Raw genomic sequence first — 19,735 nt, 5'->3', positions numbered from 1 at the left:
TGTAACATCTTAAGCAACTTATGTCTAGATCGCATTTGAGGGCTGAACCAACAGATATGTTGTTGGACTGTAGTGGCTTACTTGAGAATAGGTCTCTTCATAGTCTAAACCCTCTTCTTTGGGTGCTTCCTTTAACTACCTAGACTGCTTTATATCAGATAATGTGCTGTTGTAACCAGACATTGCTTGCAACCTACTTAGAGGTTCATGCTCAGGTCAGAGGTGATGTGGGGATGTGAGAATAGTTGTTTGTTGGTACATGAGCAGCTATGTAGAGAACTGAAATGGCCACAATGTCAAGCTGGTGGTTGGAGATAGTACGAATGACTTGTATCTTAGGCTCCTTTGTGATTTTTGGTCTTTGATGCTGTTATCACACTCACATTCTACAGGTAATGTTTTAATCCTTCTGTCATAATTATGTGTCCTAAGTAAGTTAATGATGTCCACAGAAACTCACACTTGACAATCTGCAACTTTAGATTCTGTGGTCAGAATCTTTCAAACACTGCTACAAGTCTACAAACCTGCATTATGCTCTTCTAATGTAGCTCCAAACACAACCACATCATCTAAATCCACCAGCATCTTGCATCCCATCTCTCTCACCAGCTGTGTTTGCAAGGTGATGGAATGTATGATTCATGTCAGGCTGCTATGTTGGCTCGAGTCTCTCAATTTCCTAACCGCTGCACAGTGTGGATTTTGAGCTGCCTTTCTGCATTTGACCATCTCGTTACTTTGTCCACCCATGTCATGAATGGTTTTCTGCGGAAATCCCGGGCTGGCTGTGTTTTTTCCATTTGGAGAAGGCCTGTGCGAGAACTGGTATCCACCGAACTCTCAGTGCATGGGGCTTCCATAGCCGCCTGCCTGATTCCTTAAGAAACTTTTAAAATATCGAGTTTTCAAGGTGCATGTGGGTTCTGCCTTGTTTCCATCCTGAGTGTCGTCCTGTTTGCTATCGCCATTAAGCCTCCGGCTCCCTTTTTGCTGATGATTTTGTCATCTATTGGAGTTCTCCACAGACCTCTCTTATTGAGTGACATTTTCAGCGATGTCTGAATCACCTTTACTCATGGAGCATTGACAATGTCTTTTGTTTTTCCACTGACAGAATCTTTTGTATAAATTTATGGTGGCGCAGTTGTTTTCTCCCACAATCTTTACATCTTGGGCCTGTTGCTCTTCCATTTGTTGAAACTACATAATTTCTGGGACTCATGCTCATTAGGAAAATCTCTTGGTCCTCCCTTGTGTCTTATCTAGCAGCCTGCTATATGTGGTCCCTCAGTGTCCTATGGGTCCTCAATGGTACTTCCTGGGGTGCAAATCGAACCACTCTACTCCTTTTGTACTGGTCCCTTGTCCATTTGAAACTAGACTATGGGTGCTTTGTTTATGCATCTGCATGTCCATCCCTCTTACAGTGTTTCAACACTGTCCACCATTGTGGCATCCATTTGGCCACTGGCACCTTTTACACAAGCCAATTTGAGAGTATGTGCCAAAGCTGCTGAACTACCACTGTACTGCTGCTGCTGCGGTGACTTTCTCCTCAACAGGTATGCATGCTGTTTGTCTGCCATGCGTGGCCACCCACCGTATACCTCTTTTGATTGCCAATATGGGGTGCTTCCCTCTTTGTCCACTTTCGGCTCTTGCTCTCTTCACACTACCTGCAACTTTCTTGTATGGTGTGAACCCTTCACAACTTTGACTTTGTGCAGTGGCCCTTGTTCACCTTGGCCTATATTCGCTTCCTATGGATACTACTCCACTCTCACTCTGTTACCTTCCGTTTCACAACCTTCGCATGGAACTTCGCTATAGTACCTTTGTGTATGCTGACGGCTCTTGGACTGACTGTGGTGTTGGCTGTGCATTCGTCAGTGGGGCCGACATTTTTCGGTATCAGCTTCCGGCGCACTGCTCAGTATGTACAGCAGAGCTCTTCGCCCTGTATCAGGCCACGAAGTACGTCCTGTGACACAGGTTTTTCAATTGTGTCCTCTGCTCAGACTCTGTCAGCACCTTTCAAAGTCTCTGAGCAGTATACGCTGCCCATCCCTTAGTGCAGCGGGTCCAGGAAAACTGTCACTCACTCTTCATGGAGTTACCGTGTTGTTTATGTAGGTACCTGGTCATGTCTGCTAGGAAACGAGGCTGCGCACACTGCCACCAAGACTGAAGTCCTTGTACCTCAGCCCACTTGTTCTTATATTCCTTCCCATGATCTCTGTGTTGCCATCTGTCAGGAAGTGGTGTCACTTTGGCATCACCATTGGTCCTCCCTTCATGGGAATAAGCCTCAGATTATTAAGCCTCTGCCAGCAGCTTGGATGACCTCCTCTTGGCCCTATGCCCAAATTGAAACTGTCCATTATTCATTGACGGAATGCCCAGTTTATAGTACATGGGCTGTCAACTGCATTTTGCTTTTTATTTGTCTTAACAGTATGGCGAAGACCATTAAATTTTTAGTTCTGGACCTTCGTTTCTCTGTGGTGTATTTTGTAGACCTTTCTCCATGTCCCTGTTTTTAGCCGTCTTCTCTTACATTGATTGGAATTGACATGTAGTCATTTTTTAACTCCTCTCTGTCTTCGTGTTCTTTGGTTTTTAGTTGGGCACTTATGACCCCAATTGTTTTTAAGCCCTAAAACAAAACAATCCAATCCAATCCCTGAAGCTCAGTTAGTAATGTGTTTCAGTTTCTGAAAACTAGCTCCACTGTCTATTCTGCATTCATAATGTTTTTCTGGAGTAAAGAAGGCCATTTTCTCATTGTGCAGTTTCTGATGGTAACCCTTTCTACAGTCGGAAATGGTGAAGCATGTGGCTATTCCTAAACTATCAAAAATTTTGTCAGTACATGATAGCAGGAATAAACTGCTAATGCAGTTGTCATTTAAAATCAGGTAACTTGCAACTATTCTCCACTTCATTTCCGTGAAAAGTCTGTCTCCTTCAGAACCATCAGTAATGGAAAATTCACACTTGTGCTCAGTGTAATAACTTCTCATTTCTATAGAGTTCTTTTTGTGCCTCTGGTAGTTGATAAGGCTGGATATTTATCACTTTCCCTTGGGCCTCTGGTTTCACCATCTCAGTATCTATCTCTGGGCTGGTGAAGTACATCGTGATATGCAATACACAGTTCAATAACTGAAGTTATTTCTTCCTCATTTAAGTGATGTACTCGAACCATTTCCTTTAATCTACTAATTCACGACCTTATCATGTCTCTTGATCCACTGAAATTATACTGTGTGTGAGGCGCTCCTCACCTTCTCCTATAATAGACACTGCTTCTATCTTCACCAGGGGATCATTCCAACGTAATTTTTTCTTTTGTGGTGTACAAAACACTAGTGACACTCTGAACAGTCACCAAGACTGCGGGTAAATACACACCTGTTTGCAAGTCCTGCTTCTCAATTGTTTCTTTGGTCAGATCTGTGTTGTGCACTTTGATCCTTATAATTATTCATCTCGAAGAACTTTTGTGTAACAGCAAACAGGCTACCCTTCCTTTTTGTCTGCTGCTCATCTTTGTTCGTTGTTTCCCATGGCTGTGGTGCTCTATCGCTTCTTATTTATTTGAAGAAAGAACAGGTTTCTTGCTGCAGAGGCACTCTTCTCTCTTGGCTCTATGTCCGGTTCTGTGTGGATTCATACTGATACCGCTGGTGTCGAATTTGCCTTGGCTGTTTCTTCCTGGGCCTGCCCTTGACCCATACTTTTCGTTGTTGCATAGTCTGTGATTAATTTTGAACTCTTGCAGAAGTTTTTGCTTGAGATTCCTTCACGTGGTTCATCTAACTCAAACTCATCCTATGTGAAACTTGTGTTCAGCGCGCGCACACACACACACACACACACACACACACACACACACACACACACACACATTGTTCTCTATCCTCAGCGTTAACACCATGGCTCGGTGCGATTCAGTTACTTTTTGAATGACTCCTCTGAGTTTTAGCCATTTGTTTGATCCCTTTATTACTATGTACTATGAGACTTGTGATTCAAACGCTTCCCTGCATGCTTCTTATATTTACGAAATTACGAAATCATTCCTTCCCTTGCAGTCTACTGAGTACCACTTTGTGCCATGGGTCAACTGCGTACTCATTCTGTTCTTCTGTTTCCTTGTTTCTGAGGTTCCGTATGTCCTGGTTCTTTACAATTATAATGTATATAATGTATCATGGGTCTTGCCTTATCACATGGCCTGGAATGCCCCTGAAAATTGCATCAATGACACTCCAATTGATGCATGCTTCCATTTTCCATGTGATGACCTGTGTGTAAAGTTTCCTCAGTTCTTCTTGGCAGCGACAAGTGATGTGTCCGTTTCACTTCTCCATGGTGTATATTTTCCTTAGATGTGTCTCTGTAATGCAGTTCCTTGTGTTATGACCTCCTTTCTTGTATTTAAAGCAGTAATCTCTTGCTGGATGACTGGATTCACTGAACTTTTTTGCAAGGGTCAATCAATGCTTTTTCTGTTAATGCACAATCCATCACTTGAGCTTATGTTAAATGCACTCCTCTTGCTCTCACCACTGTTTTAATCCCCTCATCCTTGATTCCCTGTATGAATAATCCTCGTGCCTCCTTCCCAATTAGAGATTAGCTTCTCGGAATATAACCGAGCGAGGTGGCGCAGTGGTTAGCACACTGGACTCACATTCGAGAGGATGACGGTTCAAACCCGCAAACCTGCATCTAGCCATCCCGATTTGGGTTTTCTGTTGCTTCAAACAAATACCGGGATAGTTCCTTTGAAAAGGCACGGCTGATTTCCTTCCCCGTCCTTGACACAGTCTGAGCTTGTGCTCCGTCTCTAATGACCTCGATGTTCATGGGATGTTAAACCAAGTCTTTCTTTCTTCTCAGAATGTCTGTTTTCCTCATCCTTATTCCCATCTCAAGCTCTCAGAGTTAACTTAAATGTGTCCGACAACACTTTTTGCTAAGCAAAGGGTTCACTACCTTCCAGTTTGATATTAGGTGATTTTTTTGTCCTTTCTCAGAGCTGTAGTCTCCATACCATGTTGTGTCTCTCTCACCGTGTCTGTTGGTCAGGCAAGTGGCACTGTGTTCACATTTACTGAAAGTTTAATATTGGAATTTGGTGTGGTCAGCCATGTAGGTGTCACTGATTCAGATGTTGATGGCCCTGATATTGATTGTCGTAACTGCTGTGAAGGTGTCCTCTGATATTTAATGCAACAGTCTGCTCACTGTGGTCTCATATTCCTGTGATACGGGACGGTGGATGATTTCCTGACTTGTGCTTTCTTTGCTCCTGCTGTACACCAAAAGAACTGTTCTGCCTGTTCACTGTAATTGATCTACCGTGGAAGCTCAAGCCAAGTCATCCTAAGATGGGGCTTGTTAGTTATCCTAAGAGAAGATCCTGTCATTCATACTCAAGGTACCTTACTTCCTAGTAAAGATACTCAGCCAGACATCAAAGCCTGGATCCCACATTGGACACCAGTTTATTTGTTGTAATCCATTGTGGGTTACAGCATACTTACACAGATCAGAGGTAAAGTGGGAGGTCAACTGTTCCTTGGTACATGAGCAGTTATGTGCCGGAATGAAACAGCAGCGGGATTTTTCAGATCTTTGAGGTTGGAGACAGTACAGAATGACTTTATTGTTAGGGTAATTTGGTAATGTGAAGTTCACAAGAAAATGAGTCTCCGGTTCAGCGTACTGGTCTGCTTTTTATTGCTTCTGCATATGTTTACAATGAACATGCAGATGAGGACAGACACTAATTTATAACTTCAGTAAGTGTGAAACATAGACGAAACTTACTAGATTCTCCAAGCGATTACCAGAACAAATGCACACTCCAGCCTATAACTATACACAGTAACGTATGTTGCTACAGACAGCAAACTGTGAAAGCACCAGATTCTATTGCTTGGGTTAAGTACTTGTCATTATCAAAGTGACATGCAGATATAGGTATATGTAGACAACTATATGACTGAAACAATAAAATGTATTAAAATTCTCATTCACATACACTCTACTATAGGCTGTTAGTCATCCAGGGCTCCTGGCTGGAAATCCTCTTCACCCTGAACTCTCCTCAACCTGGAACATGGCCTTCCTTGACAGTTGAGGGCTGGATCTTGGCGCCGTTTGCTTACAGATGGTACCTGACTGCGTCACTTTTTAACCCCCATTAGGAGCCAATAAGTGTGAAACCAGCAGTTTCTCAGTGTGTGTGATCGCTTAATGGACCAATGAAAGCATGTTTATACTTAGATGATTTTTCTTTTTTTTCTGGCATCCCTTCATAATTCAGTCCTTTTACAGAATGTTGCTAACACATTCTGATCTGTGTCATAAATAATACATAATCATTTATCAAAGTGACAGAACGTCCATTTTCAGACTAACAAAAGCCATTCTAAGGCTTTGATACAGTTTATCACAAGATTCTATTAAATAAATTAAAAGCATTAGTAATAAGAGGGGTAGCTAATGACTGGTTTCAATCATACCTAGCAGGTAGGTTACAAAGAGTAGAGGTAACACATACTATAAATAGATTTAAACATTTAGTAAAACTCTTATCAGAACCAATAATTAATATAGGGGTTCTGCAAGATAGCATATTAGGACGAATACTATTCCTGATACACACCAATGACTTTCCCAGTAGTGTTACTCGGATGAAAAAATTCTCTTCGCTGATGACAGCAATATTATAGTCACTGAGAAAACAAGAAAACTGTGACTTCTGAAATTTTCCCGGCGTATTTGTTCTTCTAATAATTTCCGGGTATGCAGCCGGATCCCGTCGACATTCTGCCACGATATTTCGGCCCAGAGACGTCCGGCCATCATCAGGTGAGTACACAACTACTGAAGAGCCCAGGTGCAGTCGCGGTATTTATACCGATTCTCGCGCACGTATTGACATGCGCGGCATAGCCGAGTTGTACGTGCTGCCCTCGGTGGTGAAAGTAAAAGATCATCTAGTCATTGAGTATCGAATGACGCTGTCTATTCCGCTGTGAATGTATAATTTTAATAACAGGATTCCAAGTTTTATCCAGTTGAAAGCCGTTGTCACGATTTATAAGATTATCGGCAAGACGTATTTCCACTGATTCCTTGATTACGGAATCCCAAAATCCGGAAACCGGAGCTAAAATTTTTGTTCCATTGTATTCCATTGAATGTCCCAATGAAATACAGTGCTCTGCTACTGCCGATTTTGACGGTTGCCGCAGACGGGTGTATCTTTCATGTTCTGTACATTGTTCATGGACAGTTCATAAATACCGCGACTGCACCTGGGCTCTTCAGTAGTTGTGTACTCACCTGATGATGGCCGGACGTCTCTGGGCCGAAATATCGTGGCAGAATGTCGACGGGATCCGGCTGCATACCCGGAAATTATTAGAAGAACAAATACGCCGGGAAAATTTCATAAGTCACATCAAATACCTTTACGGGGAGGAGATGGTTCAGGATATCCACGTACTGGATAAATTACGTGAGAAAAGAGCCAGGTTGCTGTGTTCACTAAATTTTTTACTGAAATGTAGAAACAATAACTTGATTCCAACTTTCGCCAGAGTTGTTCATTTTATTAATAGTGTGGCCGCCAACAATATAAAACGCAAGGCGAGTCTGGCTTTATTAAGAGAACGAATCCGTTATACGCGTCGTGAGTTAGACACTGTTGCCAGGAATTTATATTATTTACATCTGAAGATTGCAGCAAGATGTTCTTCCCTTAGCTGGGACTGGATTGACGGTGTATCTTGGGCCAAGGCAGACTGGGCTCACAGGAACAGTACGAACAGGCAAAGTGCGAAGTTTAGCCAACTCGTAACACGAAAGCCGCAAGAAGCTATCTCTGGACGATCCGTGGTGAACCTTACGGAGAAATCGTTTGACGATGCGACGATGTCAGTGCTTGCGAAAGGTTTAAACTTCGCCCCTACTCCTGTTTCACTGCCTTTAACGGATTTCATCAGTTCCATTGAGGAAGCTATTAGACGTCTCCCTGCGGATAATGCAGACGAAATTCGACGTGAATCTTGCCGAACGTTGTTGAAATGTGCGCCACAACGGAGTAACATCTCGCCAGCTGAAAGAGCTCCTCTCCGCAGCCTCAGAGAAGATACTAGCACAGTCGTATTGCCTGCGGATAAGGGTAACGCCACAGTTCTTCTGACAAGGGAAGCCTACAACGAGAAGATATATTGTCAGCTAAATGATTCCACGTACCGCAGAATTGAAAAGGACCCAACAAGCCGAATATCAAGGAAAACTGCTACCCTTTTGAACGACTGTTCTCTACCTGAACAAATTATCAAGAGATTGAGACCACACAATGCAGTACCACCAAGACTCTACGGTCTTCCCAAGATACACAGGATGGTGCCCCACTACGATTAATAGTGAGCAATATTGGTGCTGCCACCTATTCTACAGCAAAATATCTGGCCTCACTACTAAAGCCGTATGTGGGTAAGTGTTGCCACCATATACGTAATTCCGAGGATTTTGTCGGTCGCTTGAAGGAAGTTAAGCTTAGCAGCTCGGATTTATTAGTCAGCTTTGATGTGGTCTCACTATTTACCAAAGTGCCTTTAATGGAATCGTTACATCTTATTGGTAACTTATTCAGTGCAGAAATGACGGCCTTGTTTGAACATGTACTCTCCTCAACGTACTTTCTAGTCAATGACGAATTCTTTGAACAAACAGACGGCGTCGCCATGGGGAGCCCTTTGTCCCCTGTGGTAGCTAATCTCTTTATGGAGGACTTTGAGGAGAAAGCACTTGAGTCTGCTGTCTTAAAGCCTACGGTCTTCTGGCGGTACGTAGATGATACTTTTGTTGTATGGCCTCATGGCAGACAGGAACTGGAGAAATTCCTTCATAATTTAAACTCTTTACACGAGAACATCAAATTCACGATGGAGATTGAAAAAGATGGCACTTTACCATTTCTAGACGTGCTAGTATGCCGTAAAAATGATGGGTCATTAGGACATTCTGTGTACAGGAAACCGACTCACACAGATCTGTATCTCCAGGCGTCAAGCTGCCACCACCCAGCACAAACAGCCGGTGTTCTCAGTACCTTAATACATCGAGCGCATGTAATATCGGACGATGAAAACCTCCACGCTGAATTAGAACACTTAGAGAAGGTTTTTAAAGAGAATGGCTACACTTCACGCCAAATAAGAAAGGCCATGCGCAACTGTCATAACAAGAAGCAGCGCACTGAGGACGCTGATGACGACTTTAAATCAACTGCGTTTCTTCCATACGCCGGGAATGTGTCGTCGAAAATAGGCCGATTACTGAAGAAGAATAAAATCAAGGTTATCTTCCGTCCACCAGCAAAGAACCGGGCCCTGGTTGGATCCGTTAAAGACGATTTACAACTGAAGAAAGCAGGCGTCTACAAAATTCCCTGTGAATGTGGCTCTGCATATATTGGCCAGACGACAAGAACTGTCCATGAACGATGTACAGAACATGAAAGATACACCCGTCTGCGGCAACCGTCAAAATCGGCAGTAGCAGAGCACTGTATTTCATTGGGACATTCAATGGAATACAATGGAACAAAAATTTTAGCTCCGGTTTCCGGATTTTGGGATTCCGTAATCAAGGAATCAGTGGAAATACGTCTTGCCGATAATCTTATAAATCGTGACAACGGCTTTCAACTGGATAAAACTTGGAATCCTGTTATTAAAATTATACATTCACAGCGGAATAGACAGCGTCATTCGATACTCAATGACTAGATGATCTTTTACTTTCACCACCGAGGGGAGCACGTACAACTCGGCTATGCCGCGCATGTCAACACGTGCGCGAGAATCGGTATAAATACCGCGACTGCACCTGGGCTCTTCAGTAGTTGTGTACTCACCTGATGATGGCCGGACGTCTCTGGGCCGAAATATCGTGGCAGAATGTCGACGGGATCCGGCTGCATACCCGGAAATTATTAGAAGAACAAGAAAACTCCTTGCAGAGAGAGCAAGTGAAGCTCTCAAGGAAGTTTACAACTGGTCAATAAGCAAATAAGGTGACATTGTACATAAAGAAAACTAATGCCATGAATTTCAGTTTGAAGAGGGAAAAAGACAGTGTTAAATTAAATGTTGATAGCACCTCTATAGACACTGGAACAAATACACAGACAGTATAACAAATGCAAAATTTCTAGGAATGAGTATTGATTCTCAGTTGAAGTGGTGTGAACATACAAAGATACTTGCAATTCTAGGAATGAGTATTGATTCTCAGTTGAATTGGTGTGAACATTCAAAGATACTTGCAAACAGAATGTCATCAGCATGTTATGCCCTTTGAATCCTATCATCAGTGTGTAACATGCAGTGTCTTTTGTTACATACTATTCATATGTAAACTAAGTTATTAGCTATGACATTCTTTTTTGGGGAACAAATGCGCAAATTATGAACACAATTTTCAATTCCAAGAAAGAGCCATAAGAATCATAACCAAAAATTATAGTGCAGCTCATTGTAAAGATCTGTACAAAACATTGGGGATTTTAACTACTTTGTGTGTATACATTTACCAGTCAGTTGTACACATCAAAAATAACTTTGATAATTACTGCACAAACAGGTCTGTCCATGACTATGGAACAAGAGCTAGACTCAATTTACATTTGCAAAAAAAAAAAAAAAAAAATATAAGCATAAAACTCTACAATAAATTACCAAAACAGAAAAAATAAATTGCAAAAATACACTTATTTAAAAAGGCAGCAATACATTTTATACATTGATGGATTACTTAGATAAAACAGAATAGGAGTTTGGTAAAACAATTATACAAGTAAATAATAATAATGATTATAAAACATCCAACATTCCACATAATACCTTCATACTAGGTTTTTTCCCTTCTTTTCTCCTTTTCTAGAAAACTTACCCCCAAGCTATGCATTGCACAATACACCTCTTCCTCTTTCTGAGTTCAATGTCTCACTCATTATAGAGGGATGCTGACTCAGTTTTTCAGGACCGCAAATGGGAAATTGTGGTACAGAAAATCTCCCAGAGATCACTAGTGTGTGTGTGTGTGTGTGTGTGTGTGTGTGTGTGTGTGTGTGTGAGAGAGAGAGAGAGAGAGAGAGAGAGAGAGAGAGTAGTGAGTGAGTAAGTGAAGTGTTATGAAACAATGTGTGTGTGTGTGTAGTATGTGCAGTGAATGATACTAAGATGTGAGTGAAGAGTGTGGCATTATATTATTTAATAAGTTATTTGTTAAAAAAAAAGTATTATATACCAGGAGTAAATCTAATGATTGTCTCTTAGAAATCTGTAGACCCCCTTTTCCACTATCTTATTTGTAGAAAGTAAATTTGTGCTTAACTTTGGCTTATAAAGAACATATGTTACTTTAATTTTTATCTACGTCTTCAGTTCCGTTTATTATTAAATTGCCGTGTATTACCACTACCTTTCATATAAATATCAATTTACATGCATTCATTACATAAGGGAACTTAGTTGTGTACTGATCCATAAGTCAGTATATATCAGTCATTTATAGCTTTTTCTGATACCAATGTAGTGAAGAATGTCTTGTAATTTACCGATTACTTGCCATTTCTCTTGGTTTTACTGAAACAGTTTCTCTCTCTCTCTCTCTCTCTCTCTCTCTCTCTCTCTCTCTTCAGAGTGACCATATCAGTACTTGTTACAATTAAGCACCTTGGAAAAATTGTGTGCAGAGTTTCTGTTACCTTTCTGATTCACTTAAAGAAGTATGTCACTGTTCCTAGAGAGGTAGTACTTTTTGTCCTTCTCTTCCTACAACAGTTAACTCTTAGTTGTGTCTCCAGTTATTCATGTACGAGAATTCTCTAAACCCATGATAAAATCAAACAATGTAAATTCCAAGATGGAATGACAACAGTGTTTTGAAAAGGATAGATTGCTACTCACCTCATGGAGGAGACACTGAGTCACAGACGGGCACAGCAAAAATACTGCTATATGTCTGAGCTTTCAGCCATAAGGCTTCATCCAAAGTAGAACAAAACTCGCACATTCAAACAAGCACAACTCATGTTCCCACGACCACCATCTCTAACCAGTGAGGTCAACTGTACAGCAGCTGTGCCTGATAGGTGGTGGGACAAAGAGGAGGCTATGGCAGGGAGGTGGAGGGATAGCAGGATAAGGGTGGGCAAAGGTTCAGTGCTGCTTGTGGTAGCATGCAGGGCCTCGGTGGGGTTAGAGTAGGGCTGCTTCATGCAGTCGAGAGGCCCCGAGACGGCAGAGGGGAGGGTGAACGGAAAGGAGAGACGTAGAGGAGGGCAAAAAGACTTGTGGGGGCATTGGTGAAATAGAAGGCTGTCTAGTGCTGGAGTGGGGGCAGGGAAGGGGATAGGTGGGTGAAGGACAGGGACTAGTGAACACTGAGGCCAGGGGAGCTTATGGGAACATAGGGCGTAATACAGAGTGAGTTCCCATCTGCACAATTAAGAAAAGCTGGTGTTAGTTGGGTGGATCTAGATGACACAGCCTGTGAAGCAGTCATTGAAATGAAGCACACTGTGGTGGATAACATGTTCAGCAACTGTGTGGTCCAACATTCTCTGGGCCACAGTTTGTCAGTGCCATTTGTGTAGGCATACAGCTTTTCGGTTGTCGTGCCCTCATAGGAAGCAGCACAGTGGTCACAGTGCAGTTTGTAGATCTCTACTGCTTTCACAGGTAGCCCTGCCTGTGATGGGATAACCCATGATAATTGATTTATAGTGATCAGGTACCCCTACCAATAAAATGTGTCCTGTCCATCCATATTTCACTACGAAGCATGTAACATATAAAAAGTGTAAATTATTTTTTCCTGTACTCTTCTATGGATGTGCAGTTCTCCAGGCAAATTGTATGGAGTGTTCTCAACAAACCAGTTCTTCCGTAAAGTCCTCCGTCTTCATATACATGTTATAATTTGTTCTAGGATTTTTGTGGCTCTGATGTTCTGCAAGTGTACATAAAATGCAGGAGCAACCAAAATTGTGGTGCCACCCATCTGCTTTGATCTGTGCTATAACTGTGTTGTGTTGTGTTGTTTGATGCCTTGGTAGTGTGGCCTATTTGAAATCGATTGTGTTTGCAGAGGATGTGTTGGAGGCGGTGCTCTCTAGTGTGGGATGTCTGTTTCTAAATAGTTCATGAGTGCTGTTAGAGATTCATTGGCTTTCTTGAGTGCTGATTGTGAGAATAATGTTGGAAGGGTTTGTTAGTGTGTTATTTTGACGTTGGCAGCTACGCCAATAAACTCATTTTTGCGTTTGGAATGTTTAGTGCGGGTGCTGTTTATGGTTGGAGATTCACTTTACTATCATTCATTTTTTTCGGTAGTTATGGACATGAAAACGAAATTCATGAATAGGTCCTAGCATGCCGCAGTGGGTGATGACATGTTGACCACGACTAAATTCCTGCAGTTATTTTGTCCAGTGACCAGTACATATGATGTTTCAGCATGATAACATATGGCTTTTTATCTGTAGGGGTTCCTGGTTTGAGAAGTCATGGATGGCCATTACAGAGTTGGTTAGATGACACATTGTTTTTGCTATCACTAGATTCGTTGGTTAGTAAGTACTTTTTATTTTTTTGTTGTAATATATATGGTTTGTGGATTTATGTACATAATTCTATGTTTCTTGTTGTCGAAATTGGTGTTAGTACAGTTCTTTTGGGTTGCTTTGTTAGTTATTGATAATTATGATGGATTGTGATTTATGGGTATCATAGAGTTTGTTTTACTTATATTGTCGAGTTTAGGTTTTAGATACTAGTTATATGGACTCTGTTTTAATTATAAAGGTTAAGTGATATTTCTGTTACTGGGTTGTGGTGCTGTGTGTGTGTGTGTGTGTGTGTGTGTGTGTGTGTGTGTGTGTGACATTGTGGACTGCATTTAAGCTATATAGGTTAAGAGAAATTTCTGCATTTTTAGTTGCTTCTGCAACGGTGTTCTAACCTGATTTGTTTACCACGTGAGATCGGTACCATCTCTTATTAATTTATTTGAGCTATGTCTCTCAGTTGCCATCAATACTATTTCTCCGAATTTAAACCACATTTGTTTTGTGATTACGTAGATAGATTAGGAGGAGTGAAGACCTTCTCCTACGAAGGTGTCAATTTTTTTTTTAGGTATATTTTGCATATTTGTTTTTTGTGGATGTTATGGTATTCAGCCATCCTACAACAACCTTTTGGTCACTATACTCTGTATGTGTGATGATGCTCTATATTTACATTTGTCGCTAAGAGTTCAAATATGTTTTCACAGCCATTTACAGTTTGAATGGGCTCCTGAACCAACTGTTGTAAATAATTTTCAAAGAAAGCATTCAGGATGATTTCAGACAGTATTTTATGCCTACCACTGACTTGGAACGTATATTTTCACCAACATAATGCCAGTAGATTGAAGTCACCACCAACTGTAAATGAGTGAGGTACCTCTTTGAAATGAGACTCGAGTTTTGAATTGTTCAGCAACTGTATCATCATAGTCAGGAGTCATTAAAAGAAACTATTTATTAATTTATTCTAGTTGTCAAGTATAACCTGTACTCACGCTAACTCACAGGCCTATTTATTTCATTTTCACTGCAAGGTAAACTGCTTGTGACAGCAATAAACAGTCCATGACCAACTGTATTTAATCTATACTTCCTGAATACAGTTAGGTCCAGATTTCTGTACCTATAACAATTTGAACTTCTGTTCTTTCTGTTAGTGCTTGGAGCTCTAGTCCTTTGCCAATTCAGCTGCAACAATTCGTAACTACAATACTAATTGTACCTAGGTCTCCCCTTACCCCGTCTTTGCAGTGCACCCTTTCAGCCAGACACCCTTTCTGTAGTCTCCCAAGATACTTGTAAATAAAAAACCACCTAGTCCACCCCACACAGCATCCACTACCCATGTAACTGCTTCCTTTGTTTAGTGGACGCCTGAATTATTAAGCAGAACCTGAAAACCCACCGTCCTGTGGTGCAATTCAAGAAATCTGCAACCTACATGGTTGCAGAATCATTTGAGCCACTGATTCATACTGTCCTTTTGGCTCTGTACCAGGAGACTGCAGACAGTCCTGTCGATGATGCTACAGATGGTGTGCTCCAATTCATCTCACTAACAAGTCTGGTAGTCCTTACCACTGCAGCTAGCTGACCGAAACCAAAGAGACTCTCTTCCAATCCGAAGCTATACACATTGTTAGTACCGACAGGAGCCAATATCTGCAGTTAGCTGCACTCTGTGCTCTTCATGGCATATGGAAGCACCCTTTGCACATCTTGAATGACTCCTGTGAATGTGTACGCAGAGTGCACTTTGGCTACCTTTCTCTGCTTGGCAGCCATATCACCAGGGAAACCCATTATGCACGTAAAATTGGAGCTTCCACCTACCGGTAATTCCATGGTCTGTGACTGCCCAGATCTTGCAGACCAAGAGGCTTTCCCTGAAACAGGGCAAGTGACTGCGTCTGGTTTAGGATTACCAGACACGCAGTACTCATGGAACACATGGTTCATACATGTCAACAACACTGTTTTCCTTCTGGATACCAACATGTGAAGATTGAAATGAACACATCTGCTTTTGCTTTGTTACTATCAGTTTCAGTTCTTGTGTCAGCCATGTGTACCTGGACACCCTTTATGTATGACTAGAATTGCCATGGGTTTTATGAGAAGACTTTCAATAAGATTCTACTGCGGTGCTCATCAAAGGCTTCATGCATCGCCTTTTTGATGCCCAAACACGTTTCCTTTAGCTTTTCTCTAGAAACCATATGCTTTGTGCTACACATGCCATGTAGGCCTAGTTGTCATTGGTTTCTTATCGTTGAGGTGGACAGTGGCAGGAGGGGTGCTTCAGTCATGAACTGTTTTACTAGGTACATGTGTATCCAGTGTTTGGTCTTCTAAATATGAGCCACAATTCTTCTAAATGCTCTTGTACAGAATTAATGTTTCAGGTTCCTCCTTGAGATGTGACACTGTTGCCATTATGTAGTCTACTTAACCTTTCTACATGTTTTGATTGACTAATGTATGTTGGTAAAGATTGTTGTTACTACCACTTCATTGTCACTGATATCATTTTTAATATGGGAGGAAATGAAGCCCCCCATGCTTCTTGACAGAGCGTAGGGGGAACGATGTGGGAGACCCGCACTGCTGTACTAGGCAAGGTCGTAATGGAGGTGGTTTACCGTTGCCTTCTTCCGACCGTAATGGGGATGAATGATGATGATGACGACACAGCTACTCCCAGTCATCTCTGGGCAGGTGAAAATCCCTGACCCTGCCAGGAATCGAACACGGGACCCTGTGCCCAGGAAGCGAGGATGCTACCGCGAAACCACAAGCTGTGGACTATTTTCAATATGGAAATCGTAAATAAAAGTCATGACTATTTGTTGCCGTTAGATCTAATAGATTTCCATCATGAGTAGTCTTGCAGTCTGTTCCAGGAAGTTTTCAGAGAGGACATTTAGTATTGCTTTGCAGAGTGTGTTTTCACTCCCACCACTTACATGACTGAAACAGTCCCTTTTAGTTCTTGGGTGATTAAAGTCTCTTCCAATCGTGACAGTATGTTTGGAGAACATATTTACTAACAAACTGAGATTTGTTGTAAGTGTGTGGTAATCTAAGGGTCAGTCTGGTGATTGATAGAAAGATGCAGTTATAAATTTATGCACACACTTTATACTGTCTCCTACCCAAAAAAATCCTATACACGATGATGTTGACTGCTGAAGCTGATGTCGTGAAGAACTGCGGTGAGCTCTTGCACACTACATTGACCTCAGCCTGAGGGTGCTGCTATGCTGAGAGGGAAGTGTGGTTTCCTGGAGTCCCTCCCATTGGTTGTTGCAGATAGTGGCAAGCCCTCACTAATGTCTGTCTGTACGGCCAACTTTGGTGTGGCATTGCAAACTCTATATGATACCACACTTTTCAGCTAATTTTTTGTTTTATTTAGTATTTTAAGTCAAAACTATACTACAATTTTCTTTAAGTGTGAGGAAATGGTGTGGGCGTGCACAGATATACACACTTCCATGGGAGATTTTTAGCATCCTTTAATATATTGGTCAGCAACCAGTTTCCCTATTCCCATTGGCTAATAGTCTTCCAAGTCTCTAATATGTGTACATGGACCATTGTCTCATAAAGATTGCTAATGAGTAAAGACTTTATTCTCACTAAGCATTTGTTCATAAGGTGCAGGGGCATTGATAATCATGCCACTAAGTGCCCTGAAACTAATGTCGTCATCATCATCCAGTATCACTAACTTTTTGTCTGTTTTAGTTATATTGTAATTAATGGAAATCCATAACTTTATATTTTTTAATGAAATTTATGCTCTTCAGTAGTGTGTGCACTGTTACGAAATTCTGTGGCAGATTAATATTGTGTCTCAGGCTAAGGCTCAAACCTGGAAAGTTTGCTTCCACAGGGAGTGTTCTCTCTGACTGCTCTACACAGGCACTGCTCACAATCTGCCCTCACAACTCTAGTCTGCTCTATACTAGTCTTCACAGAAGTTCTCCTGCACAAGTTACAGACTCCCCCAGCCATATCTCCCTAGTATCCCAGGAATGATAATCCAAGGAGGTGTGCAGGAGAGCTTGTGTGAAGTTTGGAATGTAGGGGAGAGATTTGGAGGTAGTAAAGACGTGAGGATGGGTCATTAGTCTTGCCTGAGTAGCTCAGTCTGTAAGAGCATATACTATGAAAGGCAAGGTTTTTGGTTCCTTTCCTTATACAGTTTTAATCTGCCAGGAAGTGTGACATATATTTTTATTTCATGTATTCTTTAAGACAAAGCAGTTGTGTTGATCACAATTTGTGTGTGTGGATCAAAGTTACCATGCACTACGAAGTCAGCTAATTTTCTGTTACAGCTTAGACATTTTATTTCTTGAATGTTTGATATGCAATCTTCTCAAGTTTTCACTCTGCTTAAAAATACAGTCCAAATACAGTTTTAAATTTGATCAGAGACAGTCATCAGAACTGTTGTGTATTAATCTTCTGTAAACCCTGTCAGTTGTAAAATTGCCAGCTAAAATGTTTTGTGTTGTGTTTTCCACATAGAAGCTGACCTGTATCCAAGAACTACAGCTGTTGGAAGTATTGTGTGATTATTTCTCATTTCGAGGAGTCAACAATGATTCAACATGTAACACTGTTTTCATGTCCTTATTCCCTCCGACAAATATGGAGAGATGTCGATTTCTGGCCAAACTTGTGTCTATGGCAATTTCAACAAAAAATACTCCTGTACTAAGTGCAACAGGCATATGGATGCAGGTAAAAATGAAACTTTGATAATATGTTAGTACTGATTTACATTTTAGGAAACCAATTAAGACATTGATGAGTTGCATATATATAAACAGTATTTTACACTGTAAATTTTTTTATGTGCAATAGTATAGTGAAATCATCAGTTAACAACAGTTTATCCATTATCACACAATTGTTTTATTCTGCTTACTTTATTCTCAATTTCTTTTTTATAGCAACTTGGATGCACTTCTAAAGTCAGTATGGAGCTTGTGCGGGGACTGGTGAAAGATTATTTTGTGCTGGTCCCAAAAGCAGTAAGCGTGCTACAAGATTTGCCCCAGCTGGCACCACACTTCACAGCCAATTTTCTGACAGCTGTAGCAGATATGTATGGCTCCGAAGGTATGTAGTTGAATCATGAGATGTAACAAGTTTTTATTTGCAGAAAGTAAGAAGTATTTTGCTCCATTTATTCTGTTTCTCGTTTTAAATCAACTTCTGCATCTACATCTACATCTACTTGGTAAGTATTCGTACATATTTACAACTGTTGTTCTAAAAAGTCAAAATTTTCACTACAAAATTGTTTGTTGTTACTATTAGGATGTACAGATAAACAAAATATATTCTAAATCCTGGCCTATGATTTATGTTCAAATTTGAGAGAGGAATACAGATGGTTTTCAGTGGAAGTTGGGTAACATGGATTGCTGCCAGTAACAGTCACAGAAGAGGAGGAGAGGGCAAACAGAAACAATGTAAAAATGGTGATAAGAAAGACTGGTTGTAAGAGAATGAAGAGGGAGTTAGGGAATAGGAAGCATGTGGCCACAGATGGTGAGTAATGTGGGATTCTACCAAGAGCATGGCAGGAAACGATGTGATGAAGGGTTAATTCCCACCACGTGTACAGTCCAGATGCTTGGGTAGGGTTGAAACTGGCACAAATATTGAAACAGCTGTTGAATACATTTTGTCATACTGTGTAGCATGTTCAAAACATATTTTTGGTTAAACTCAGATGGTGGCCATTCATAGATGTGTTTTGTTGTCATACTCAGGTAGAATACTGCACAGTAATTTTATCCTATCGTGCACACCATTTCCACTTCAGTAATGTAGTAGGAAATACTGCATCTGGACTCCCATTAGGATGTGGTGGGTGGGTTTATGGGACTAGTCTTCTAACTGAGGACTCCACAAGGAAATAGCTTGTGTAGTGCAAGATTGAGAGTGTATTTGTGTGATGATGAAATACTACTTTGGGGAACAAAGATATGGTTTTGGGTGAAATATACCTCATCCCAGTGTGTGACAACTGAAGAT

At 41.2% G+C, this 19,735-nt stretch overlaps 1 protein-coding gene across 2 annotated transcripts in view; it reads left to right on the top strand.

The window, feature by feature from the left end:
• LOC126354331 (integrator complex subunit 15) overlaps positions 1 to 19,735 on the top strand; it is a 49,663-nt gene that overhangs the window by 1,971 nt on the left and 27,957 nt on the right. For both annotated transcript variants that reach the window (XM_050003895.1, XM_050003896.1), the window contains exons 3-4: positions 18,215 to 18,430; positions 18,643 to 18,811. In XM_050003895.1, coding sequence (XP_049859852.1) covers positions 18,215 to 18,430; positions 18,643 to 18,811 — 385 coding nt within the window. The remainder of the gene's footprint in view (positions 1 to 18,214; positions 18,431 to 18,642; positions 18,812 to 19,735) is intronic.

This window comes from Schistocerca gregaria, chromosome 3 (genome assembly GCF_023897955.1).
Source record: "Schistocerca gregaria isolate iqSchGreg1 chromosome 3, iqSchGreg1.2, whole genome shotgun sequence".
Classification (NCBI taxonomy): Eukaryota; Metazoa; Arthropoda; class Insecta; order Orthoptera; family Acrididae; genus Schistocerca; species Schistocerca gregaria.
Note: the sequence above shows the minus strand (reverse complement) of the source record. Positions and strands in the feature narration are given on the sequence as shown.